We start from the raw sequence: 27,339 nt of genomic DNA, 5'->3' as shown, positions 1-27,339 counted from the left end.
GGGAAACCACCCTAATTTCTCTGTGTTGTGATTCAAGGAGTTTGAATCACGGTGATCTCCTAGTGTACCGAGGGCGGGAAAGATCTGGAGGAAGAAAGGAGAAGGGGAGGGAAATGGTTTATTCCCCTGTGTTGTAAGACTCAAGGAATTTGGGTCTTGGGGTCCCCAGGGAAGGTTTTTGGGGGGACCAGAGTGCCCCAAAACACTATATATTTTTGGGTGGTGGCAGTGTAACAGATCTAAGTTGGTTATTAAGCTTAGAGGAATTCATGCTGGTACCCCAGTTTTTTGGACTCTGAGGTTCAGATTGGGGAAAGATACTGTGACAGGTGGTGAGCACCACTAGACTATTTAGGTAAAAAGGAGTTTTCACTCCTTGCACAGGTTTGAACTTTGCATATGTCTGTTGCTGCTCAAGCTCTACCAGCACTGAGTAAAAACATTTGGATTTATATCAGACAACACTCATATTCAGTGATATCCTGCAGTGTCATATTTTTAGGGACCTGAACTGCAAATTTGGTCCAAGACTTTTTTCTTACAACACTTCACCTACACAGCTTCAGAAAAAATATAGTTAGGGTGGCTAGCCTGCCAACAACCTGCTTTAATAATCACATCTCATTTTACAACTTAAATCTCTACTTTTTCTAGGTCTTAAGAGCTTATCACAATAGTAAAAATAAACTTTGAAGAAAGAGAGATGTAAACAATTTCTAACAGCAAGCCGCAGAAGGTTTCCATCAGAATGATACCACAGGGCTAACACCATGCTTCTTTCCACGTTGGAGGGATAAAAATGAATGTTCTGAAAACTAAACTACAGGGTTTAATACAAGATGCAAATGCAAAGTAACAGCAGTAATTAATTTTTCCACTCAGAAGCACTGTCCCCAACTTTTCCACCATTGCCAGTATAAATCACCTCTTTCATCCCTTGTCCTAGCTACTTGCATAGCTTGAGGATGGGTTAAGGAAGCAGTTTCTGCAGAGTCACTACCCACCTCCCTCCTAGCCTATGTAGATGGGCACTGCTTCAGCTCTGCCCTCAATGCACCAGAGCTGCAACAGCACACTGGGAGATATAGTCCAGGCCAGGTATAGATGCTGGTGAAGGGTCTGACTCCCATAGAGCAAGAGGAAATGGGGAGGTAGATTCTGACTTGAGTCACTATCCACTCAGCCTTGTTCCTGGGGCAGTGCAACTGCACTGGCCATACACAGGCTAAGGCAAACTACCATTTAGCAATGAGAGCTAGTGCGTGTATATCTCCTCAAACTGGCAATGGAAGTACAAGCATTCCCAAGGAAACTGCCTTTGATATTTAGCTGCTCAGTGTACGGTTGCCTTGATATTACCTCCATCCAAACAGCATTACAACACACTGTTCCAATGAAAAAACTATACTGAAAAAGAAATCCTTCTCCACAGGTGGCAGAACCGGAGACTGCGACCACAAAATAAGAAGTGGAGGACCAGATACAAACAGCTCAAGCAACAGTACACAGACTCCACTTGGCAATGTGGAATTAGATTAGCTCATCTCACATGGAACACTCACGAGAGGTCAGATAATAGCTACTGTCTCTGCTGACATAGGCCTGATCTGAGATGGACGTAAAATGCTCTATATTCCTTTACTAGTTCTTTGAGCTAGCCATTATTGCATGCTTTTTATTTTCTATCCCATTTATTACTTTTCTGGAAATTATCACCCATACCCTTTAACTTTATCTAAGACAATACTGAAATAAAGGAAATAATCTTGAATTTGCTCAAACAAACCATCTGACTGACCCTAAGAAACAGTCACCTCTAGCCAGCATGAGCCAGAGGGAATGCTACCATGACACCAAGCTCTCCATAAATGAAAATACACCAACTTAAAGAAGCACCAGCCCCTTCCATAATAGATGCAAAACTTGCAGACATATCTCCACTGCTATGATGATCAGTATTCCCCAGAACACACTTTTCAACACATCTCCACATCTCCTGTGTTGTGACAGGCATGTGTAGGACCTAGAGATCTTGAAAAATGTGTTGTGGAGGATTCTTATGTGTTAGGAGACCTTTGATTAACTTACCTTATGGCGCAATCTGTCCAATTCTGGAAAGGTTTACAACAATGCGTTTAAACATTACAATATTTTTCATGGAAGGCCTACTTGCTCACAGCAAGAAAAGCAGGTTCACATGTGGATGAAAAAAATCGCATCTTATGCAACACTCAGGAAAGGATTTAATGACTAAAAGTAGGCAGCTGCCCTCTCACTTTCTTTTCATTGTTCTCACTCCATAAAGAAAAGCTAATTTTCCCTTTAAGGGACTGGCTCCTCAACAGAGTCAGAGGATTCAATTTGAAGAGGTATGTAGGCTTACCTGTATCTCAAAAATGGAAGAAAGTTTTAGGAGAGAGAGGCGCAACAGAGAGGCCAACTAAACTTGATTTTTGTTTTTTTAAAAATCAGCTGGGTTTTAACTTCCAGAAGCTTTTTAAAGAACTGTAGTCAGATGTGAAAGGGGAAGGAAGAACAAAACATTGGCTTTGAGACAGAGAGAGAGATGGACAGAAAGCATGAGAATAAAATTGAAGCAAAACATGTTAAGCACACAAAAAATAAAGCCAATTATTATGGTAGTTACGTGATGTGGGTTTCTTTCATAATTCTGAAGCAGTCCAGCAACATTTCTGCTTCTGTGCTCCTAATACTAATTTTAACCTCTACTGTAGATTAACTATATTATGTAATCATAAATCACACTCAAGTGAGTGTAGCTGATCATGCAAGAGACTACATGGAAACAATCCTACCTTGTCTTGGTTTTCCTTATTCTTGTAACACAAATTTCCAATCAAACGAATGAGGTGTGATTTAAAACCCACAGCTGGATGTGAAATTTCTCCCTCTTCTGTCATAGAATGTGTGGCAGTGAAGATATTTGCAGTCTGTTTCCCAGCCAGGTGAGTTAGCCGCAAAGTATCTACATAAGGAAACAGACATTTTAATATATTACCATATTGGGAACATCACTGCTTTTGATAGCATGGTGCAATTTTCAAAACACTAACATATCTATATAATTCTAGATTTTTCAAGAATGTTGGAAGAACAGTTTGCCAATTTTGTTTGTTTGTTAATTTTTGTGCTACAGTTAGGTTAAGACAGCCCTGAAGCTTCTCACACGCATTTGATTTTGTAGTTCAGACACAGAGTCATAAGGATGAGTCCAATTTTCCACACAGGCATCAGAGCTATTAGTGGCTGAGGATTCGGACACTCTTATTGATGCTATCCCTTCGTAGTGCTCAGTTTTCAATTCTTTCAAAGCAGAGATTTCTCTGGAACATTGAGGTTTTGCCTCAAACTGCTGCTAACAAAAAACACTAAACTGTCAAGTTAACATCGTTATTCTTGGGCTAAGAAACAAATTGGAGAACAGAATCCATTGCTGTAGTCCTATTGGCTAGCAGTGCCTGAGAACTATAATGGATCCCACATGGTTGCAATGTTCTAGTCTGCAGCTGTGTTTAATTAGTCTGGAGATAACTGCACAGAAAAATCAGACTGGAAGCTGCTAGTGAAACAAGTATTAGCAAATTAACTGGTAAAACTGCTGTATTGATCTCCAACTCCTTGTAATTCTCCTTCTGTGCTGAAATAGTCAAGCATTTGTTAAGGAAGTAGAAGTGGATATTTTCTGATTCTTCAAGACGTACATAGATGTAAGTGTATTTAAATGCCCTTACTTAATAGAAGTAGTAAATTATGTATTTGAATTTAATCAGAAAGGTTAGCTGTAGGTAAGGGTAGAAGCAGAGCACACTAGCAATTCTCTTCCCAAAGGACATTTAGAATATCTCAGTGTATATAAGCTGAGTAGTATCAGTCTACAAGTTCAAAGTAATACGCTGAATGAATGATTTCCTTAAACTGACATCAGACCTTTACGAGCTGTGTTGAAGGGTGTGTGCAGCAACATCAGACTTAGATGAAGAGAAGAGTTTTGGGGGTAGAAGTCATCACTCGCACACCACTTTCTCCCTTTTGCCTGAGGTGAGGGTCTCTCCTCACTGGCCTGGTTTCTTTTTATTGTGTAAAAATCTTTACTTTTAGGGGGAAGCTTGTTTTAACTAAACTTTGAAGTAACAATTTGATTAATGAGAACTTTTATTCAGTACTTGAAAGCCAAAACAAAGACTACAATAAGTGACAGATGGGAAAGTCCCATTTTTATTTTTAGAGGAACTCATTAAACACAATCAGACAGCGGAAGAAAATGAAGCAGTCCTCCTTTACAAACTCATCCCATACAAATAGGGCTGTTGAGAGACAGACAAAGGCTCTGCTGGGCAAATAGAGCTAACGGCACTCTGAGCAACTAGAGCAGCAGAACTTCCAGAGACAAATCAAACACCTGAAAATGTAGATTAATAATTCACAGCTCTTTATTTCTTTATTTTATTAAAAGGTCAATCATAATTACTATCAATTGTGAAAGCAGCAAAGAGTCCTGTGGCACCTTATAGACTAACAGATGTTTTGGAGCATGAGCTTTCGTGGGTGAATACCCACTTCGTCAGATGCATGTAGTGGAAATTTCCAGGGGCAGGTATATATATGCAGGCAAGCTAGAGATAATGAGGTAGTTCAATAAGGGAGGATGAGGCCCTGTTCTAGCAGTTGAGGTGTGAAAACCAAGGGAGGAGAAACTGGTTCTGTAATTGGCAAGCCATTCACAGTCTTTGTTTAATCCTGAGCTGATGGTGTCAAATTTGCAGATGAACTGAAGCTCAGCAGTTTCTCTTTGAAGTCTGGTCCTGAAGTTTTTTTTGCTGAAGGATGGCCACTTTAAGGTTTGCTATAGTGTGGCCAGGGAGGTTGAAGTGTTCTCCTACAGGTTTTTGTATATTGCCATTCCTAATATCTGATTTGTGTCCGTTTATCCTTTTCCGTAGCGATTGTCCTGTTTGGCCGATGTACATAGCAGAGGGGCATTGCTGGCATACATTACATTGGTGGATGAGCAGGTGAATGAACCGGTGATGGTGTGGCTGATCTGGTTAGGTCCTGTGATGGTGTCGCTGGTGTAGATATGCGGGCAGAGTTGGCATCAAGGTTTGTTGCATGGATTGGTTCCTGAGCTAGAGTTACTATGGTGCGGTGTGCAGTTACTGGTGAGAATATGTTTCAGGTTGGCAGGCTGCCTGTGGGCGAGGACTGGACTGCCACCCAAGACCTGTGAAAGTGTGGGATCATTGTCCAGGATGGTTTGTAGGTCCCTGATGATGCGTTGGAGAGGTTTTAGCTGGGGACTGTATGTGATGGCCAGTGGAGTCCTGTTGGTTTCTTTCTTGGGTTTGTCTTGCAGTAGGAGGCTTCTGGGTACACGTATGGCTCTGTTGATCTGTTTCCTTATTTCCTCATGTGGGTATTGCAGTTTCGAGAATGCTTGGTGGAGATTTTGTAGGTGTTGGTCTCTGTCTGAGGGGTTAGAGCAGATGCGGTTGTACCTCAGTGCTTGGCTGTAGACAATGGACCGTGTGATGTGCCAGGGATGGAAGCTGGAGGCATGAAGGTAGGCATAGCGGTCGGTAGATTTTCGGTATAGGGTGGTGGTAATGTGACCATCACTTATTTGCACCGTGGTGTCTAGGAAGTGGACCTCCCGTGTAAATTGGTCCAGGCTGAGGTTGATGGTGGGGTGGAAGCTGTTGAAATCATGGTGGAATTTTTCCAGAGACTCCTTCCCATGGGTCAAGATCATGAAGATGTCATCAATGTAGCGTAGGTAGCGAAGGGGCGTGAGTGGACGAGAGCTGAGGAAGCGTTGTTCCAGGTCGGCCATAAAAATATTGGCATATTGTGGGGCCATGCGGGTGCCCATAGCTGTGCCGCTGATCTGGAGATACATATTGTCGTCAAATTTGAAATAGTTGTGTGTGAAGATAAAGGCACAGAGCTCAGCAGCCAGTTGTGCTGTAGAATCATCAGGGATACTGTTCCTGACAGCTTGTATTCCATCTGTGTGTGGGATGTTCGTGTACAGAGCCTCTACATCCATGGTGGCTAGGATGGTGTTTTCTGGAAGATCACCAATGCATTGTAGTTTCCTCAGGAAATCAGTGGTGTCACGGAGATAGTCCTTAGGATCAAGATCCACAAACCCGGAAATCCTGGACGCCCCATCATCTCGGGCATTGGCACTTTCACTGAAGGACTGTCTGGATATGTGGACTCTCTACTCAGACCCTATGCCACCAGCACTCCCAGCTATCTCCATGACACCACTGATTTCCTGAGGAAACTACAGTGCATTGGTGACCTTCCAGAAAACACCATCCTAGCCACCATGGATGTAGAGGCTCTCTACACGAACATCCCACACACAGATGGAATACAAGCTGTCAGGAACAGTATCTCTGATGATTCTACAGCACAACTGGCTGCTGAACTCTGTGCCTTTATCCTCACATACAACTATTTCAAATTTAACGACAATATATATCTCCAGATTAGCGGCACAGCTATGGGCACCCGCATGGCCCCACAATATGCCAATATTTTTATGGCCGACCTGGAACAACGCTTCCTCAGCTCTCGTCCACTCACGCCCCTTCACTACCTACGCTACATTGATGACATCTTCATGATCTTGACCCATGGGAAGGAGTCTCTGGAAAAATTCCACCATGATTTCAACAGCTTCCACCCCACCATCAACCTCAGCCTGGACCAATTTACACGGGAGGTCCACTTCCTAGACACCACGGTGCAAATAAGTGATGGTCACATTACCACCACCCTATACCGAAAACCTACCGACCGCTATGCCTACCTTCATGCCTCCAGCTTCCATCCCTGGCACATCACACGGTCCATTGTCTACAGCCAAGCACTGAGGTACAACCGCATCTGCTCTAACCCCTCAGACAGAGACCAACACCTACAAAATCTCCACCAAGCATTCTCGAAACTGCAATACCCGCATGAGGAAATAAGGAAACAGATCAACAGAGCCAGACGTGTACCCAGAAGCCTCCTACTGCAAGACAAACCCAAGAAAGAAACCAACAGGACTCCACTGGCCATCACATACAGTCCCCAGCTAAAACCTCTCCAACGCATCATCAGGGACCTACAACCCATCCTGGACAATGATCCCACACTTTCACAGGCCTTGGGTGGCAGGCCAGTCCTCACCCACAGGCAGCCTGCCAACCTGAAACATATTCTCACCAGTAACTGCACACCGCACCATAGTAACTCTAGCTCAGGAACCAATCCATGCAACAAACCTTGATGCCAACTCTGCCCGCATATCTACACCAGCGACACCATCACAGGACCTAACCAGATCAGCCACACCATCACCGGTTCATTCACCTGCTCATCCACCAATGTAATATATGCCATCATATGCCAGCAATGCCTCTCTGCTATGTACATCGGCCAAACTGGACAGTCGCTATGGAAAAGGATAAACGGACACAAATCAGATATTAGGAATGGCAATATACAAAAACCTGTAGGAGAACACTTCAACCTCCCTGGCCACACTATAGCAGACCTTAAGGTGGCCATCCTGCAGCAATAAAACTTCAGGACCAGACTTCAAAGAGAAACTGCTGAGCTTCAGTTCATCTGCAAATTTGACACCATCAGCTCAGGATTAAACAAAGACTGTGAATGGCTTGCCAATTACAGAACTATTTTCTCCTCCCTTGGTTTTCACACCTCAAGTGCTAGAACAGGGCCTCATCCTCCCTGAGTGAACTACCTCATTATCTCTAGCTTGCCTGCATATATATATATATACCTGCCCCTGGAAATTTCCACTACATGCATCTGACGAAGTGGGTATTCACCCACGAAAGCTCATGCTCCAAAACGTCTGTTAGTCTATAAGGTGCCACAGGACTCTTTGCTGCTTTTACAGATCCAGACTAACACGGCTACCCCTCTGATACTTGACACCAATTGTGAAAAAACTCATTTTCATATACAGTGCAGAATACAATTTTGAAGCAGTAGTTGGAAAGCAGTAACATTTATTAACTCACCCACAGCAGTCTCAAGCAAACCAGGACAAGTTTGTAGATGTTCCAGTTGTTCATTGTTTGATGTCATTTCACAAAGAACATCAAGAATCCGAATTGTAACTATTGCTTCCTGTAAAGAGAGATAACATTTCTGAAATCATGAACACACAAAATATATTATTGTTCATAAACATGAATCTAAGATCAGAAGATCTACTGAAAAGTGTGAGCCATCAGAAACATATGGCACCATGTCAATTTACTAGTTTTCCATAGTTTTCCCTGAAAATTGTTAAAGATTATATTTTCATTATAAATATATATGAACAAACAAGGGCTTCTTCCAAATAACCATAATAATTAATATATTAAATTATAATAATTTCCTCTCTACAGACTATTGTCAAACACAGTGTTACAACTTCCATGAAAGATCACAGAGAGAGCAAAATAGAGCCATAAGGGATAAAGTTTTTATTAAAAATACAGTATCTTCCAACAGCAGAAATATAGAAAATTACAAGTTGAGAAAATCACTTCTATATAAATGTTTTTTCTTTGAGTTTACCCAGTGCAAGTGTCCCATTTTAAAGACACAAACGCTGCCTACAAGACACCAATTTGTTATCCGCAAGAATCCTATATAATTCTGTGGTTGAATGAACTTTAGCTGCGAGAATTTACATTATTCGTGGGTAAACAGGCATTTGGGATTATACATGCAGTATTCTGGTTAGGTAGAAAAGACAGTCTTATTTGCATATTATTTATTCAACCAGAAAACTATTTCTTGGTGTAGACTCTCACTAGCTAGGTGGATCGTATGGCACTCAGAATTACAAAATCATCACTCAGAAAAGCAAAAAAAAAAAAAAAAAAAAAAAAAAAAAAAAAAAAAAAAAAATGTTCAGTGCGCCATGCAATGCCTAAGGACAAAACTGTGACTTTAGACATAGCCCTGTGTAAAGGACAATGCATAAGCTGCAAACACTCCAGAAGTAGCCGCTTGGAGACACTATGACAGACATACATCTCTGAGTTACAATTCCTTCCTTGCTTCCCTCTTACCCCGTAATTTGCCGCTAGCCTATACCATTAGCAAATTATGACAGACTCTATGCAACCTTGCTTGCAGTGTTGCTGAAGTTGTGTTAGTCCCAGGATATTAGAGAGACCAGGTGGGTGAGGTAATATCTTTTATTGGAACAACTTCTGTTGGTAAGAGAGTGCAGCTTTCCAGTTAACATCTCTGTGTAAGCTCAAAAGCTTGTCTCTTTCTCCAACAGAAGTTGGTCCAATAAAAGATATTACCTCCCCCACCTGGTCTCTCTATGCTACCTTGACAGTGCTGGCAGATCCAGGTCTATGTCCATTCCCCACTCCCCTGCTCAGCAGGTCAACAGGCACATAGCACCTGCTTGTCTACTTGCCAGATTCATGATCCAGTTAGCCCATGCTGGAACGGAAGGGAAATTATTTCTCATTGCTTCCTTTCATTGGCATGTAGTTCAAGACACAACATAGCCCTAAACTATTTTATACATTGGGTTTGTGCTGGTGAAAGCAATCTCATTGAATAATTATGTGGTTTAGTGAAATGTAGTCACAACTTTATTTCAATGACAGAGACACACTATTGGTAAAGTTTTCATCCCACCTTCCCATTTTGCACTGAGACACGGTAGTTTTACTGAAAAACTCTTATCTAATGTATGTATAAATTGTAGTCATAATAAAAGCTTATGTACTGCTTAACTGAAGGGCAAACAAATATCTACAGATATCTGTAAATAGTATTATTGGCACAGTACTTTTAAAGACAACTATGTGCAAATATATTTAAACATACATAATGTGTTGCTCAAGCAACTCTCTAGTGAGAGCTGTGACAACACTTTTATTCTAAGACACTTTTTTCAGGCGTATTTTGTCGGCAAAGACTGTTGGTACAGTTTTGTTTGGCTGACATCTGAGCTGTTGGCGTATATGTATGCATAAAGCAAAATTTTTCAGGTGGTTTCAGTCGTTGGCAGATGTCTCCCTATTGCCCTACCTAATAAACACCACACAACCGTATCTTCATTTTGCCTTTTGGGGGGGTGAAGGAGGTGTTTATCTGATGGGTAAAAGATTTTTTAAAAAAAGGAACCTACAGTTATGGATTTAGGAACCTATTTAGGTATCAAAAATAAGTAGCCTGATCTTCAAAACTGCCAAGTTCCCAACAGTTCTTATCAAGATCAGTAAGAGGCAGGGCCGGCTCTAGCCATTTCGCCGCCCCAAGCATGGCGGCATGCCGCGGGGGGCGCTCTGCTGCTCACCGGTCCTGTGGCTCCGGTGGACCTCCCGCAGGCGTGCCTGCGGATGCTCCACCGGAGCTGCGGGACCAGAGGACCCTCCGCAGGCATGCCTGCAGGAGCTCCACCGAAGCCGCCTGTCGCCCTCCCGGCAACCAGCAGAGCGCCTCCCGCAGCATGCCGCCCCAAGCACGCGCTTGGTGTGCTGGGGCCTGGAGCCGGCCCTGGTAAGAGGTGTTTGGAAATTAGCACTTTTGAAACATATCTTTCCTGGTTCATTGTCTCCCACGTATCCCTTCCCAGAATCCTGCACCTCTGCATGTCACCTACCATGCACCATCTCATCCTCTGCCTCTGGCGAACAATTGCTACAGCAAGGCCTGATAGGAGGAATGTGTCATCTTTATACAAGCTATACTTTAATCTTTGTTCTGTAGAAAGAATACTTTCTATAACTTAGTAACCCCTCCTCCTAAAAAAAAATAAAAAACCCACCGTAGATACTCTATAAGACCAAAACAAAACAAAAACATGGAGTTTGCAGTCCAATTCATTTTGGAGATCTGACTAGCCAAAATGAACTGGGAATATTTTAAAAAATTGAAACAGGAAAAGATAGGTACAAAAAATTAACTTATTTTCTGAATTTGAATAAACTTCCCAACACAGAAAAAAATCCTCTCTAGTCAGGAACAAAATAAGGCATGCAAATTTGAGGGAAATTGGTATTTTTCAGGTCTGGTGGATAGAAGCTGATGGAAGTGTGGGAATACTAAAAAGCAGGCTTATAAACAAAATAAAATAATGTTAATGTTAGCCATGAAGCAGCTGCGTAAGATCAACTTCTGATTGGCTTGGGATAGAACGTATGTTGTCTGCAGAAGATAGTGTCTAAAGAAAAATATTAAATTCGATTCTTTGCAGGCACTATCCTATTACTTGTAAAATAATACAACCCTCAGGCAAAAATTCAAATATTTGGAGAATTGACAAAAATACCAAGACTACTGAATTTCTATTGGTTATTCTTAGTAAACAACAAGGCACAATATTTATGGATTTATCAAGATTTTTCCTCCCTGTAGAGAGACTATTTTTCAGCTATTCTTGCCAATCATCTTCTTTTATTCACTTATTTGCAACTCCAATTCCAGGGCAACAAATGATCAATGATAATGAGATTAAAAAAAATTACTGAAAATGACTTGCATTTACATCCAAGAAGGACTTAATTTTGTGCTAGATAGGGCAACCTACTTTGACAGCATTGAGAATGCTGGTCGACCTCACATTAAAGCTGAACAGAGACCTTTTTACTGTAAAAAGCAAGCACTTCTTTTTTTTTAAGAATTGAAAACACAGACTACTTGGAAAGTTACTGAATAGGATAAAAAGTTGATGGAAATCTCTCAGTATGCTTCCCTTTAATTTAATTTCAAGTTGCCATCTTTTCTGGTAGGAGTCAAGTTCTTTCACTTATCTAAAAGACCTTTTTAGTCTAACTTCATAAATTCACCTGGGATAGACTAGAAAGACTATTTTCCATGGATAGACTGTAGGCTACCTCTCTTCCATTCCCAGTTTTGCTATCCACTCAGCTACCACTTTCTCACAGAGGAATTTCTGAGAGCATTATAAAAGCAGGTTTCCCACATACAACACAATATACTTAAGGATATCTTGAGTTCTTGTACACTTGTAAATATTCTAACCTAAGTTTCAGACAGTTACAATACAGTTTAATAGTAATGTACAAAGGCAGGATTTTTTTCATTTGCATTTCAAAATAGATCACAGAAGCTTGTTCTTAAAGTTTTTTTTTTAAAATAAATTAGTTTATAGTAGCATTGTTTTAATTACAAGGTACTTCTTTCTTCCAACTACACTAATATAGTGGAAACCAACATTTTGACATAGTATGGTGCTCCTCCTGCTGGAAAGAAGCTGGTTATGACTTGTAAAAAAAAAAAGTGCATAATTTCTAAGTTTAGATTTTTAGTCTTTTTAAACATGCTTTTTCCTTTTCTGTGAGTAGAAGTAACTGAAGTCAGTGAGTTAAAGATGATAATTGTACCATGGGATGTAATATATAAGAGAACTCAAGAAAACAGCAGTGGTTACGAAGTGTTTTGCTAAATGTAGGCTTGGTACAAGATTTTTTCCAATCTTCACAGGGTAAAAGGCTTTCCAGGTGCTTGTATTAAAAAAGCATTAAAAGCTAGCTGAAGGTCAGAGAGACCCAGATCTGAGGGCAATACCAATTGACATTACATGAGCAACATAGGGTGAGACAGTTAAGACAGAGGAGGTATTGCTTCTCCCTGTGATAGGTGCATTTTATATTAATTACCTATGATTGTCAGGGGGTATTACAGGCATGGGGGTAACTGCTGTCTGTACTTATGGAGGCTGGATTAGAGCTGTGCCGTCATACTTGTGTACAATGGGATGGAAAAGTGAAAGCAAAATCTCCCACAAACGAATGCAGGAAAAGCTAGATTAGCAGAGTAATCTACCTCAAGATGGCAAAGGCCTCCTTAACATACACTATGGGGCATGACAAGGCGGAAGAGACCCTCTTGGACACTCCTCCTTCCTCAGCACAAGAAGGAAATAAAAAGACACTCGAAAGCTAAACTCTAAATCACAATATGTAAGAGATCATATTTATAATTAGCTAGCTGCATTTTAAAAATTCACTACTTATAAGATGTTTTTAAATGGTTGCATTTGATACTTTACATATCTTAAATCAGGGGTCGGCAACCTATGGCACATGTGCCAACGACGGCACACAAGCTGATTTTTAATGGCACGCTGCTGCCTGCCCGGGTCCCGCTCAGCCCGCTGCTGAACCCCGGCAGCGGGCTGAGCCGGACCCTGGCAGGCAGCAGCATGCCGTTAAAAATGCTGCCTGACCCAGCCCGCTCATCTCCGCCCCCCGCCTACCACTCTCTGTGGCAGGGGCAGGGGGCAGAAGAAAGCTTGGACCTGCTGGCTGCTGCTGTACGGCAGGCTCCGCTGGCAGCCAAGCTTCCCCCTCCCCCACCTCTTCCCCCCAGCGCGCTGCATCAAGCCCCACCTCCTCTCCCTCCCTGCCATTGATGGCCCTTGCGAGGGAGGGGAGAAGAGCAGCCCCAAAGCCCTCGCTGCTCAGACCAGTAAGGAGGCAGGGAAGGGGGGTAGGAACTGGGCGTATCCCTCCAGCCCCCTCCCGTGAGCCACTCAGGGCAGGGGGCTGGGAGCACCCCCCTGATCCCAGCCCTCTGCCCTGACCCCTGCACTCCCCTTGCTCCCTAGCCCCTGCATCCCCCCCATGATCTCATCCCTGATTCCTGCACCCTCCACACACACCCAGCCCCGACTCCTGCACACCATCACATGCCCCCAGTCCTCTGCCCTGACTCCTGCACCCTCCACACATACCCAGCCCCCCACCACCTGCCCTGACTCCTGCACTCCCCATACTCCCTGCCCTGACTCCTGCACTCCCTATACATACCCAGCCCTCCCCACCCCAAGCCCTGACTCTTGCACCCTCCACCCTGAGCACCAAATGGGAGCTCCTGTACAAACACAAACACACATTCCCACCTGCACCCCTTGCACCAAAATGGGAGATGCTCAGGTAAGCACTCCACACCCAAACCTCCTGCCCCAACCCTGAGCCCCCTGCCTCATTCTAGCTCCTGGCCAGATCCTGCACGCCAACTCCCAGCCTGCTCCTTCACCCCCAGCCCTGTGCTCAGTGCACCCCCACCCTCAGCTCAGTGCAGAGAGAGAATGGGCCAGAACCAGGGAGAAGGTAGGTACCCACTCTATGTGGGCAGGGCCGGGACCCCAGGTTGGCAGCGGGCTGAGCAGGGCCGGCAGCCAGGACCCTGGCTGGCAGGAGCCAGTGGACGGAACCCCAGACTGGCAGTGGGCCGAGCAGCTCGGCCCACGTTAGCAACTTCAGATTCGAACACAGTATTCCTGACAGGGCTGACTCCAGGCATCAGCACACCAAGCAGGTGCTTGGGATGGCAAATGGGAAGGGACAGCACATCTGGATCTTTGGTGGCAAGTCCCTTGGTCCCTCTCGGAGGGAAGGATCTGCTGCCGAATTATGAAGAGGCGGCAGTAGAGCTGCTGCCTAAGTGCCAATCGTGGCTTTTCTTTTTTTTTTTTGGCCACTTGGGGCAGCAAAAACGCTGGAGTCGGCCCAGGTTCCTGAAGTCTTACCTCATCTTCCGTATTTGCAGCGGAAGTTAATTTGAGCACATCATGACATTTCTCCTGGAAAAGGCTTGCAAGAAATTCAGCATTGTTCATGAGCACTGCCATTTCCTCACTGCTCATTGAATTTTTCTCACTTATTTTGGCCATTATCAGTTCTAACAAAGTAATCCTGAAATTAAAATGAATAAAGGAGTAGGTAACTTGTTAACTAAATTTACAAAGCCAACTAAGGCAAACAATAGATTAAATGAACATAGTTAAAAACTGTATCCATTAAAAAAATTCACCTTGGTACTATCATAATGTCTGGTTTTCAAAATGCAAAGGAGTTTTAGACAACAATTAACTTTCACCACATATTCTGAATAATTTTTGCACACCATTCAACTGAGACAGCCTAACCAGAAAGGTCTAGTCAAACTGACTTTTTTTTTTTCCCAAATAGCCTGTTCATTTCTACTTTTGTGCCTGACAATGCTACTGTTCTTGCACATGCTACATAATGAGTAAGGAGGGTGGAGAAGAATGTTAAAATCTCCCTTTAAAGTTATTTTTAACAGAATAAACACATATACACAACCTAAACTACTTAACAGCATCCCGTTAAGTGTGCCTGCCCCTTCATTTACACTTTATTTTGTGTATATAACCTTCTACTAATTCCCTCCTTCCTGATAGGAAACTACAAATAAATGTGTGTCTTGAGGGGAGAGCGGGCTCAATAAATCAGTGAAAAAAATATACCTTTGTCTATATAACTGTAATATAATTACCACCAGATAGATTGTAGAAACTCTCCAGTCCACATTAATCATTAAAACTCCAATTGAAAATTATAGAATTATCTCAACTAGCAAGTAAGGGAACAATAAGAAGGCTGTTTGTTGTAAAATGTACTTTGGTCATTTACTCGGATAATTATAGTTTAGTTTAATTTCTGATACATCAATTCACAATGCAAACTTTACATACAAAAAGGAATAAAGAAGTGTTCATAATATGACACCTCACTGCAGCACTCCTGATTAAACCTATGCTGAGAGGAGAGAGTGGATTAGCAAGGTTCTACTGTCATTCTCTCATCTTGAGTTTTCTTCATTGAGCACATTCAGGGGCAAGCTCAGAGTTTCCTTTGACTAAAATATTTGCAATTCAGATGTGAGGACTGACATTTAAAATCAAAATTAAATTTGCATTTGAACTACTCCACACAGTTTCATTTGCCAAGTAAGTTGTCACAATGAAGGGGAAAGAGATCTTTTTTTCCTGTTGAAAAGAATGGCCACAACTCTATTAACCTCGAAAAAACAACTGACCAAGGTAAAAGGCAGGCAGTTCTTCCTGAATTAATCTCGATATCTCACTAATACAATGAAGCCTGTTTTAAACTGTGAAAATCCTTTTAATCAATGTGGTAGGGAACTGTACTCAATACATTGGGGATAAGATGGGGTGGTCACAAGATAGGACGTTGTTGGATATAGATCACTTCATAGATTTCACTATAAACCTCATGAGGCCCCATCACAGGATAGGTGTACCATTTAAGGTTAAGGTAGGGGGAACACAGTCCCCCTCTACAAACTTCCAGAAGTCATTTGCCCGATATCCCCAAGTCTGTGTGAATAATTGGTCAATTCCCATTTTCTGGGGCAACCATGCTAAAAGCGGTTTACCATCACCCATTGAAAAAAATGACCAAATTTTAGACTGAGTTTAGTTGCGTTAATGCCCTTCAAGCATATGTATGTCTAAGCAGTCAAGTCATTCACAGATTTTATGGACAGAGGGAACTATTACTATCTGACCACCTGCAAAATCCATACTGTAGAATTTTCACCCAGTCATTTTTGCTTCAAGTCCATAAACTTGGGTTGAACTTGAACATATCTTTTCAAATTTTCAAATCTCAATTTACAAAGATTTTGAGTGATGGATAATTACCTTCACCGTTCAAAACATCCAACTTATTTCCAGTTTGAATTTGTCTAGGTTCAACTTCTAACCACTAGAGTTTATGATGTCTTTGTCTGGTAGATTAAGGCAATGTCTATAATTAGAAGTCTTCTCATGTAGGTACTTAGGAGATTAATCAAGTGACTTCTGAACTTCTCTTAGATAAGCTAAATAGACTAAGCTTCTTAAGTCTCTCACTGTAAGGCAGGTTTTTCAGACCTGGAATTATTCTTGTGGCTCTCTTCTCAGCTGTGATTAGGGGGACCAAATGTCCCGTTTTCAAAAGGAACAGTCCCGTTTTTTGGGACTTTTTCTTATATAGCACCTATTACACCCCCCCATCCCATTTTTTCACAGTTGCTATCTGGTTACACTAGCTGTGATATATTGAGGACTGTGCTGGAATTGTAAGCCATCCGATTAAGAACAGGGTGGGACACAGAGAGTGGTTCCTGATCTTGCTTGAAGGCCAGGGAGTTGTGTGAAGAAGTGTGCAATCAGAGTCATTCTGGAAAAGGCCAACCTAAAACAGGGTGGAGTGACTGTGCCTCTGTCTCATGGAGCAGCTTGCTTTGACTCTTGCTTGTTGAGATTACTACATGTTATCATTGTAACCTTCCAGAAGAGTATTTTATGTTTTTTATCTAACTTCTGTTTCTATGCCATGAACATAATTTGAACCTTTTCCAAATTGAACCCAGTTCTTCCTGATGTCACCTTACTGGCAAGGACATCACGCAACCGCTACCATAAAGAGTTCACAACAATCAATGTAACACAGTGCTACTGTCATAAACAAATGGTTAAGGGTTAATGCCTCTTTTACCTGTAAAGGGTTAAAAAGTTCACCTCGCCTAGCTAACACCTGACCAGAGGAACCAATGGGGGAACAAGATGTTTCAAAAGGAAGGAGGGAAGTTTTTCCTTTGTTTAGAGTTTCAGTTTCAGCCAGAGTGAAAAAGATCAAGGAACCAGCCTCTTATTAGAGTAGTAAGTTTTAGAAAGGGATAAATAGGTTTATGTTTATTTTCTTTGTAACTTGTCTTGGTAGCATTAAGGGAATTATCAAAAATTGGGTATTTGGGTATTTTTTCTTGTGTAACTAAATTTGTCCCAGGGGAACATCCTCTGTGTTTTGAATCTGTTGTCTGTGAGAGTAGCTGGTATGCTAATCTCTTCCAGAGGGTTTTCTTTCACCTTTCTTTTCTTTAATTAAAAGCCTTTTTTTCTTAATACCGGATTGATTTTCTCCTTGTTTGTTTGTTTTTTTTGATCCAAAGGGATTGGATCTGGACTCACCAGGGATTGGTGGGGGGAGAGGAGGGGGGATAGTTAATTTCTCCTTGTTTTAAGATCCAAGGGGTTTGGATCTGTGTTCGCCAGGGAATTGGTGAAGCCTCTCAAGGCTTCCCAGGGAGGGGAAGGTTTTGGGGGGACGGGAAGTGTTCCAGACACTGAAATTTCTGGATGGTGGCAGTGTTACCAGATCTAAGCTAGTAATTAAGCTTAGAAGTGTCCATGCAGGTCCCCACACCTGTACCCTAAACTTCAGAGTGGGGAAGGAACCTTGACAGCTGCCTTCCAGAGTTTGTAAATGAATGATAGCATTAAAAGTGAGAGCAACCACCATGTTAAATCTGAAACATAGCTATTACTAGGTGCTATTCTGGGTGAACATAAAATAGTATGTGTTATGCAGATGGTCAGATCGTAATAGTTCCCTCTGTTTATAAAAAACAATGAATGACTTGACTCCTTAGACATGCATATGCTTGAGGGTATTAAACTCAGTAACCTCCTCAGTCTAAAATCTGGTCATTTTTTCAAATGGATGACGTCAATTCTACTCTGAAAGACACTCTGAAAAAAATAGCATTGTAGAGTTCTATGAAAGTAAACTGAGCATATTTGATACAGAAAATATCGAGAGAAGGTGAGCCAACATGGGTGAGGTAATATCTTTTATTGGATCGAATTCTGCTGATAAAAGAAGCTTTGAAGCTTACACAGAGCTGTTCTTCAGGTCTGGGAAAAGTATTCAAAGCATCACAGCTAAATATAAGGTTGAACAGATTAAGCATAATGGGTTAACACACGTTGCCAGAAATAATTCAGGGTGAAATAGGCAGTTAACACTTCTGCAGTCATAGGACAAAGAATGGTCAGTGGGCCATAAATCTAGTGTCTTTACTGAGTCCATGATTTTCAGTATCTAACAAATATATGAATTTACGTTCCCAGTCTCATCTTTTGAAAGTATTGCGGAGGTTTCCTTTGAGGGCAAGGACTAAGAGGTCAGATACTAAGTGATTGCTTTGTGAAAAGTGTTGGTCCATAGGTGATAAGGTGTTTCTGCGTAAATTCATTCAAGTGTGTAGTGATTGTCTTGTTTCACCCACACAGCTCTTAGTGGCATGGATGAGGTACACCACATGTTGTAACAAGCACGTATAGGACCCAGAGATCTTGAAAAGTGTGTTGTGGGGAATATTAATTATTGTAGCAGTGGAGATGTGTCTGCAAGTTTTGCATCTCTTATGGAAGGGGCTGATGCTGCTTTAAATTGGTGTGTCTTTGTTTGTGGGGAGCTTGCTTCTGATGATGAGCTTCGTGAAGTTGGGGGGTTGTTTGAAGACCAGAAGATAACAGATGAGAAAAGATGACAAATAAAAAGAGGTTAATAACTGTCAGCCCTGCGAATTTAACCTCAGATCTTTCCTTCTCATGCATCTTCAGTAATAAAGGTTCTGCAAGGTAAGTTAGGCCCTCAGTTATTTACCATGTTTTTTTTGTTTTAAGGAAAATCCTTTCCTTCATACCGAATCTTTTTATTCCCGTAGAGATCTTACAGTTGCCTTTAATCTTTTTATATTCTCTTCACTCTTAAATTAAGAGCAAACAAACAAACAAAACCAACCAACCAACCTTCAGGTATTTGATAGAAGTTTGTTTGCTCTTCATTTAAGAATGAAGAGAATAAAAAAAGATTAAAGACAACTGGAAGATCTCTACGGGAATAAAAAGATTCAGTATGAAGGAGAGAATTTTCCTTAAAAACAAAAAAAAAAAAATGGTAAATATGTACACTTTAGATTTAAAAAATTCTAACATGCAATTAGTTTAGAGAACTAATTAGTGTTGTGCATGTTCTACACTAATTTGTTTTAAAGGAACATTTCTATTAACATTTCTGCAAAATATTTTTGAGGGTAGCTGGGGAAGTCTCTGGAATTTGGCAAAATGCTACCAGATTTCAATTGGCTCTTAAAGAAAATCTTTCAGCATATTATTCTGGTTGGATGTTTCTGCAACAATCATCAACAGAGAAGTGGTTAACACAAACATTTAAGTGTAATCATTAGTTTTCAGAGCTGAGATAGATGGGCAGTTCCAACCATGCAGAGCTACTATTGCAGGCTACCTGCAGACTTAGGCCCATGTCACCATATTGGGTACATTCAATTCATACTGCCCAGGGAGCTGCCATCTTCCCTGAGGGTAGCCTGGCAATAGTTCCATGGAAAACAATGAAGAGATGGGTGGCCACCTCTACAGCATCTTGCACCTACAAGATCTACAAAAGCGATAGGAGATGGTGGTCAACCTAATTTCATGCAATCTTGTGACTTCTGTCCCACTGATGGTAATGAGAAGGATAGTGGCAACTTTTAATAAGGGTAAAAATATGCAGTGTAAAGTGCACAGGACCATGAGAAGCTCAGGCTCTCTCCTATCTAAATCACCTCCCCGCTGCTTATATTGTAAGATTCTCAAGAGTTAATAATTCTAACCTTAAGTAAATTTTATACTAATCCCCTTGTAAAAACCAGAGTCTCTATAGATACAATATGCTTGTTTTGTTTTTTCTAGACTCAAGTTTTCAAATGTGCAATGAAGATCTTAAAAAAATTAAGTAATCATAAGCAAATACATGTCTATAATTTTCAATTGAACAGACTGAAGCACACTAACTACAGTAAATCAGACTGTATATAAACCATTATATCAGACTTCCTTTTAATTTCTAGGTATCACAACTGTGGTACGAACAGCTGTGCATATTTCAAATGCAGCTCTAAAATGTAGCAGGGTGCGGTGCTCTTATGAAATTAAGGCACAAGCATGAAATCTTGCCTTCAATTTTTTTTTTTTTTTTTGTATTTCTTTATTGAGTAATGGCGCCAACCTGGATTCTGCAACCCTACATAAATCACTGCCAGTTGTGGCTAAGCTGTAATGTTAACCAACCAATTTAAAACCATTACTGACATAGAAACATGTATTTAGAGATGATGTGCCAGCTACGAAACCACACAGTTTTTCAATCATGTGAACAGGATACTGTATATGGAATGCTAAATACTAAAAGCCACATTGGTTTTTGGGGTTACCTTTCTTGATTGCTCAGTTTGGCATACATGGCTTTTACCAGCTCTGGACACTTCAGCAAACGGTCTGTAACAATCAAGAACCTAAAGAACAGAAGAAAAAAGCATTATTGGTTTTACAATGAAAATGTAGTTATTTCACATTTCCTCTATGTCTGTTTATATTACTGTTTTGGATGTTTGTAATTTTAATTAGTACATGGCTCCTTTCATGTTTCTAGTGTTACCTGCTAACTGATACAAACAGTCAACACATCTAATTATTCATGTTCTAAACACATCCTCCACTGAGTAGAGACCAATCTGCATCAGTACAAAGCAGATTTACTAAACAATTGAAGGAAAGCTGGACAAGTCTTTTTCCAGTTATAGAAAAGAAAAATCTTACCATAATTTACGTAATAAAACATCAAACCAAGTCTTTATAGACCTCAGCAAAAAGCCAAGATTGAAAATTGTGATACCATTCATCTCAGAAGCAAAGCTTCTAAACCTAACAAATAATCAAGAGAATTGTGCTACATAATTCTTTTTTTTCTTAAAAAATTCTAACTCCTCAAACACAAAGGGACACTGATTTTTTTCATACGTAAAGCAGTAAAATACTATTCTCAGGTTACCAAGAAAACATCTCTGTTGTATAACAAGATCTTAAACCAATATTAGAAACTAATGTTTGGAAGCTGCCAGGCAGTGACTTACAGGTACAGTTATCTTTGCACTAATGCCCACATTAGCCGACTGACTTTCTAAGCCTTACCTGTACCAGTTAACTCATCCAGTTTTATGTGTACCAACTATATGGTAAAATGGTGACCTTACTAAATTCACCATATTCACTATCAAGATTCTTGGCTCTGCAAACAAACTAGTTGAACATGTTTATTTTCAAATCAAATTTCTAGCAGCAATGACAGCATGCTTCTATATATATATATATATATTTAAACATGCTGCATTATATACTTACTGTAAATACAGTACATTTTATTCAACCCTTGATTACAAATCCAAAATAATTAGACTGAGTCATATGACAAAACCAGGATATCTTGAAGCCCACAAGATGGACTACTGAAAAAGGCAGCCAGCTCCCTCTCCTCCCAACTCTCCCTCCTCTCCTTTGCTCCACTTTGCATAAAAGTTGCAGGAGAGATCCACAGCATCTTGTGTATTCAATACATAGGTGCCCAAGCAATCATATGGAACTGCTCCAGCCTTAATAAAAGGTCTGTTTGGAATTCAAAAACTCAACCAAGTCTGGAGCAAAGAGTACAAGGTCCCGTGACATCCATGGGCTTCACAACCCATGATTCACTTTCTATTTACTGAGAAATTAGATTTGGGGGGGGGGAGGGTAAGGAGGGGGGAGCCACATTTTATAATGGATTTTTTTTCATTATTATTTGTGCTTATAATGGAGGAAAACAGTACCACTGTAGGTAGACACAAGATTTTAAATGTTGGGGGTTTTTTTCATAATGTCAGTTTGCACAGGACTTTTCCAACAGAAAGCTGGAATTAGCAGACTTTTGGGCCCTTGAACCTTATTGCTCTGCACAGCCAATATTGCAAAGGACATTTCTAGCCTGGGATAGCAGACATAGTTCTGAGGATCTGATATCTCAATCAATCAACAACATGATGACATGCTGGTGCCATGATATTCAATGGGAGTTCTTTCAATGGCCCCAAACGCAACTAGTAATGGTAAGAAAGCTATATATGCTTAAACTTTTTGCCGCAGCTGCACTTAAAAAACCACGCATGACCAGAAGTGATGGTAAAGAAATCTGGGACCTCAAAAGAAGACAGCACAATAGATAGAAGTATTATGTATAGTAGACTCTATGCTGCAGTTTAACAAGTGACATAATTTTATGATAATACAATCATGATATATTATGTAAATAAGCATTAACAATTATGTACAAGTGATGATCATATGCATGGCTATAGTAAATCTCTACACAGTAATGGAATAATTTACATGGTTTTAGTATACAACTCCCACTCACCAAAATGGAAGTCATGCACCTAAATCCCCATTATGCATATGCACACTATTATGACTGACTGCACCCCTATAATCACACCCTACATACGACTGTAATAACCTTTGTACAAAATAGGCCTTGTGAAGTGTCATTGAAAACTAATAACTTACTGGCCAATAACATCATGATGAAATGTGTAGCAACATCATATGTACAGTTACAAAGCTGAAATTAGGTCTGAAATGTGTTCACCACACAAGGCTGCGTAAACCAGATTTTCAAAGACAAAGGACAAGCTGACACCTCTAGCTAGGTGTCATCAAAGTTGATCAGGAATCGCCAGTCAAGTGGCCATTCTTTGGCAAGGAAAGGGGGCAGGAACAAAGATCTGCATCTTAGCAGCATGAAAACCTTTTTCAGCATAAGACTCCAACCTCACAGCCAGAATGAACTTTATCTAAGGGTAATGCCCAGGAAAATGCATTTCAAAGGGGGACCGGACTATAAAGTGAGGGGCAAAAACATCCTAGGTATCTCTCCCCATCCATCTCTCACTCTTTCCTTAAAATGACGACAAAAGAAACCAGTCCTTTTAACTTCGGGAGAGATCCTGACCTGAAATTTGGTCAGCCCTGTTGCTGGGAGCATGCGGTAAGAATTTCACCTTGAACCAAGTCTAGTCTGTTTTAATGCTTTATACTTGTTTATACTCATTTAAAACCTCTCCCTTTGTAGTTAAAACAAACTTGTTTTATTCTTTAATCAAAACTAATCCAGTGTTGTAAACTGTGTGGGTAACTAGGGTAGCAAACTGTTGTATACTGATCTCCTTAGAAGAGTGATGGACCTACTATATCTGAACTGTGTAGGAGAGGGCTGGACAGCGCAGAACACACGTTCTGGGGGGAAATTCAAGACTAGGTATGTGTTGGGTCGCCCTGCAAATAGTAATGTAGACTGCTGGAACCCAGAGTGCGGGTACTATGCTGCTGACAGGCTGCTGGGGTTAGAGTTGCTGAACCAGGGTTGTGGCTTTACACAGTCACTCAGTGTGACCTGCATACTGGCAAGCTGTTTAAAAGTGACCCACGTGGGAACTACAGCAGCAAAGCATTGTGAGGCACCCCAAGCTGCAGGGAAAAGGTGACAGGCCCTTATTGGTCTTGATTGGACCATGGAATATCAATCACCATAGAGGTGTATTTTCCTCAGTCCATACATGGCTCCCAAATTGTAAACTCCCAAGAAATTTAAGTAACCAACAAAACCTGAAGCACATGGACAAGCAAGAAGTCCCTTTCAGACTTTATGAATAGCAACATCAACACCAAAGGATTTGCATTTTAATAGCTCACAATACACTAAAATAGGACTCTTATTCTGATGATTAAGAAATCCACAAAACAGTAGCTGAATTTGCTTTTATGAAAACATACTTCCCACAGTTGGTTTTAGCCTCACGTGAAAATCTCTTCCACCAGTGGGATACAGCAAAATTGCATTCAAGGAAATGTGTTTTATGTTCCGATTTTCAATTCTGCAGTTAAAGGTTAAATCCACACTTGTAGGCTTTTCAGTTTATTATTCTGCAGGGCAATCTGCTTGGATTTTTGTCTTATATTTGAAATCTGCTAGTACTTGAGGCCTGTCTACACAATGCACCAGCAAAGCACACTAGAGGACTATGATTTGTAGCACTCTCTAATATGCTGTGGTCTAACTCCTCTGGCGTAGACCCTGCTGGCATACTCTAAAAGGTAACTAGTTCACATTGATGTAGTCCTGTTTCAAACAGGACTCACTGAATTAACACAGGCCTGGTCTACACTACGCGTTTAAACCGATTTTAGCAGCGTTAAACCGATTTAATGCTGTACCCGTCCACACTATGAGGCCCTTTATATCGATATAAAGGGCTCTTTAAATCGGTTTCTGTACTCCTCCCTGACGAAAGGAGTAGCGCTAAAAATCGGTATTACCATTTCGGATTAGGGTTAGTGTGGCCGCAAATCAACGGTATTGGCCTCCAGGTGGTATCCCACAGTGCACCACTGTGACCGCTCTGGACAGCAATTTCAACTCGGATGCAGTAGCCAGGTAAACAGGAAAAGCCCTGCGAAATTTTGATTTTCATTTCCTGTTTGCCCAGCGTGGAGCTCTGATCAGCACGGGTGGCAATGCAGTCCCAAATCCAAAAAGAGCTCCAACATGGACTGTACGGGAGATACTGGATCTGATCGCTGTATGGGGAAATAAATCTGTTCTATCAGAGCTCCGTTACAGAAGACGAAATGCCAAAGTGTTTGGAAAAAAAATCTATAGGCTACACAGTGCTGCGTGACAAGCGTAACGGGAAGCCAGAGACTCAAATGGACGCTCATGGAGGGAGGAAAGGGGTACTGAGGACTCCAGCTATCCCACAGTCCACAGCAGTCTCCGAAAAGTATTTGCATTCTTGGCTGAGCTCCCAACGCCTGTAGGTTCAAACATTGTCCGGCGTGGTTCAGGGAATAGCTCGTCAATGTATCCCCTCCCCCCCACCACATGAAAGAAAAGGGGAAAAAATAGTTTCTTGACTTTTTTTAATGTCACTCTACGTCTACTGAATGCTGCTGGTAGACGCGATGCTGCGGCAGTAAAGAGCAGTATCCGCTCCTCTTCCCTCCCTGGTGGCAGATGGTACATGTTTGATAACTGCTGAATACCCTTGGCTGGCCTCAGGGGTGCCTGGGTAAAAATACGAATGATTCCTGGTCATTCCCAGTAGATGGGACAGAATGGCAATCCAGGCAAAAACGGCGCAAAATGTTTGTCTGCCGTTGCTTTCCCGGAGGAAAGAATGACTGACGACATCTACCCAGAACCACCCGCGACAATGATTTTTGCCCCATCAGCCACTGGGCTCTCAACCCATAATTCTAAGGGGTGCAGGAGACTGTGGGAAATATGGGATAGCTACGGAATAGCTACCTACAGTGCAACGCTCCGGAAATCGACGCTAGCCTCGAATCATGGATGCACACCGCTGAATTAATGTGCTTAGTGTGGCCGCGTGCACTCGACTTTATACAATCTGTTTTATAAAACCGGTTTACATAAAATCGGAATTATCCCGTAGTGTAGACGTACCCACACTCTAGGTACCTTTTAGAGCAGTATGTTACTGTGCTGTACAAATTACACCGCTCTGGGATGCTTTGCCGTGTTATGTAGAAAAACCCCTATAGGGGCTGAAAAGACATCACACTCCTAATGCGCATTAATCAATAAAGTATAAGCATTCTAACTTTGTACAGGTCTACTCTCTATGCATACTAGTCCTCTATACATTGCTAGGAGACTAGAGGCCTACAGAGAAGACAGTGATGTGCAATCTGCATTTTGGCTCTTTCCGGTATATGTTTCAGAAAGTGGTTTTATGGATTCAGCTTACAAATATGGACATAGCAGTTCTGTTTGTCTTTCTTGATCCCAAAGTTAAATTTTTCATTCATACCCCCAGATGTCTCCACCACATTTAGGTTTCTTCTCATCTCCCCTGTCCTCCCGCTGCCACTAACTCATGTAGAGTACATATAAAAATATTGGAGTGCTAACATACTTGAAGCACACAACACCAAAAGAGGTGTTAGGATGAGGAGGAAGACAGGCATGCACAAAAGCACACAGAAATGCCTTAATGCTGTTGCTATGCATGGAGATTTTGGTGATAGTAAAACAAGAAAAAGAAATAAAAGTTAAGACGTAAAAAGACTCCCCACTCTTGTTTTGTAGTCTTAAAAAAAAAAGAGCCCACAAGCCTCCCATCCTCCTTCTCAGATACACACATCATGCTTCAGAAAGGTTTAATTGTGCTCACAGCCCAACAGCAGACCTACTGGAATAAACTGGTGATCACTGCAGTTTAGTAAAGGAAATGGTGAAAATTTCAGTTATATAAACAGAATAAAGTAACAAATGAATAGTATTAAATATGCCAATTTCCTGGGCTGTCTTTAGATTAAGTGTTTGGCTAAAATCCTAAAAAATTCAAGTGCTCACAAGTAGATAAACATAGGAGATGTTCAGTTCAAACTTACAATAGCACAAAGGATACATTGTGCCAAACTAAGTTTGAGAGGTAGCCAAGATGAAATAGTATAAGCCACATTTATGCCCCAGTATATGCTAAACATGCCAGATAAGCAATAAGTTTGGTCCAACCAACGCTAGGTGTAAGCAATCAAGTTTATCATAAAATGCAGTGCTCCAGACTTAAGTTGATTTGCATTCATTAGCAACCCTACAGAGCAGTGTCTTTCACATCAGAAAATGGAATGATGGCGATCCTCTTCTTACCACTCTTATTAAATGTTTCATCTTCAAAAGACTTCAGTGAGAACACATCACATTATTTGTATCATTGTAATTCAAAACCAAAATACATAGGAATGAA

The 27,339-nt window shown here is 41.2% G+C and overlaps 1 protein-coding gene across 5 annotated transcripts in view; it reads right to left on the bottom strand.

The window, feature by feature from the left end:
- Window positions 1-27,339, bottom strand: part of ATXN10 (ataxin 10) — a 184,905-nt gene that overhangs the window by 71,364 nt on the left and 86,202 nt on the right. For all 5 annotated transcript variants that reach the window (XM_050965846.1, XM_050965855.1, XM_050965827.1 and 2 more), the window contains 4 exons: window positions 20,911-20,991; window positions 14,567-14,732; window positions 8,067-8,175; window positions 2,817-2,986 (listed from right to left, as the gene is read on the bottom strand). In XM_050965846.1, the coding sequence (XP_050821803.1) occupies window positions 2,817-2,986; window positions 8,067-8,175; window positions 14,567-14,732; window positions 20,911-20,991 (526 nt within the window). The remainder of the gene's footprint in view (window positions 1-2,816; window positions 2,987-8,066; window positions 8,176-14,566; window positions 14,733-20,910; window positions 20,992-27,339) is intronic.

Source organism: Gopherus flavomarginatus, chromosome 1, assembly GCF_025201925.1.
Source record: "Gopherus flavomarginatus isolate rGopFla2 chromosome 1, rGopFla2.mat.asm, whole genome shotgun sequence".
Lineage (NCBI taxonomy): Eukaryota > Metazoa > Chordata > Testudines > Testudinidae > Gopherus > Gopherus flavomarginatus.
This window is presented reverse-complemented; position numbering and strand designations above follow the sequence as displayed.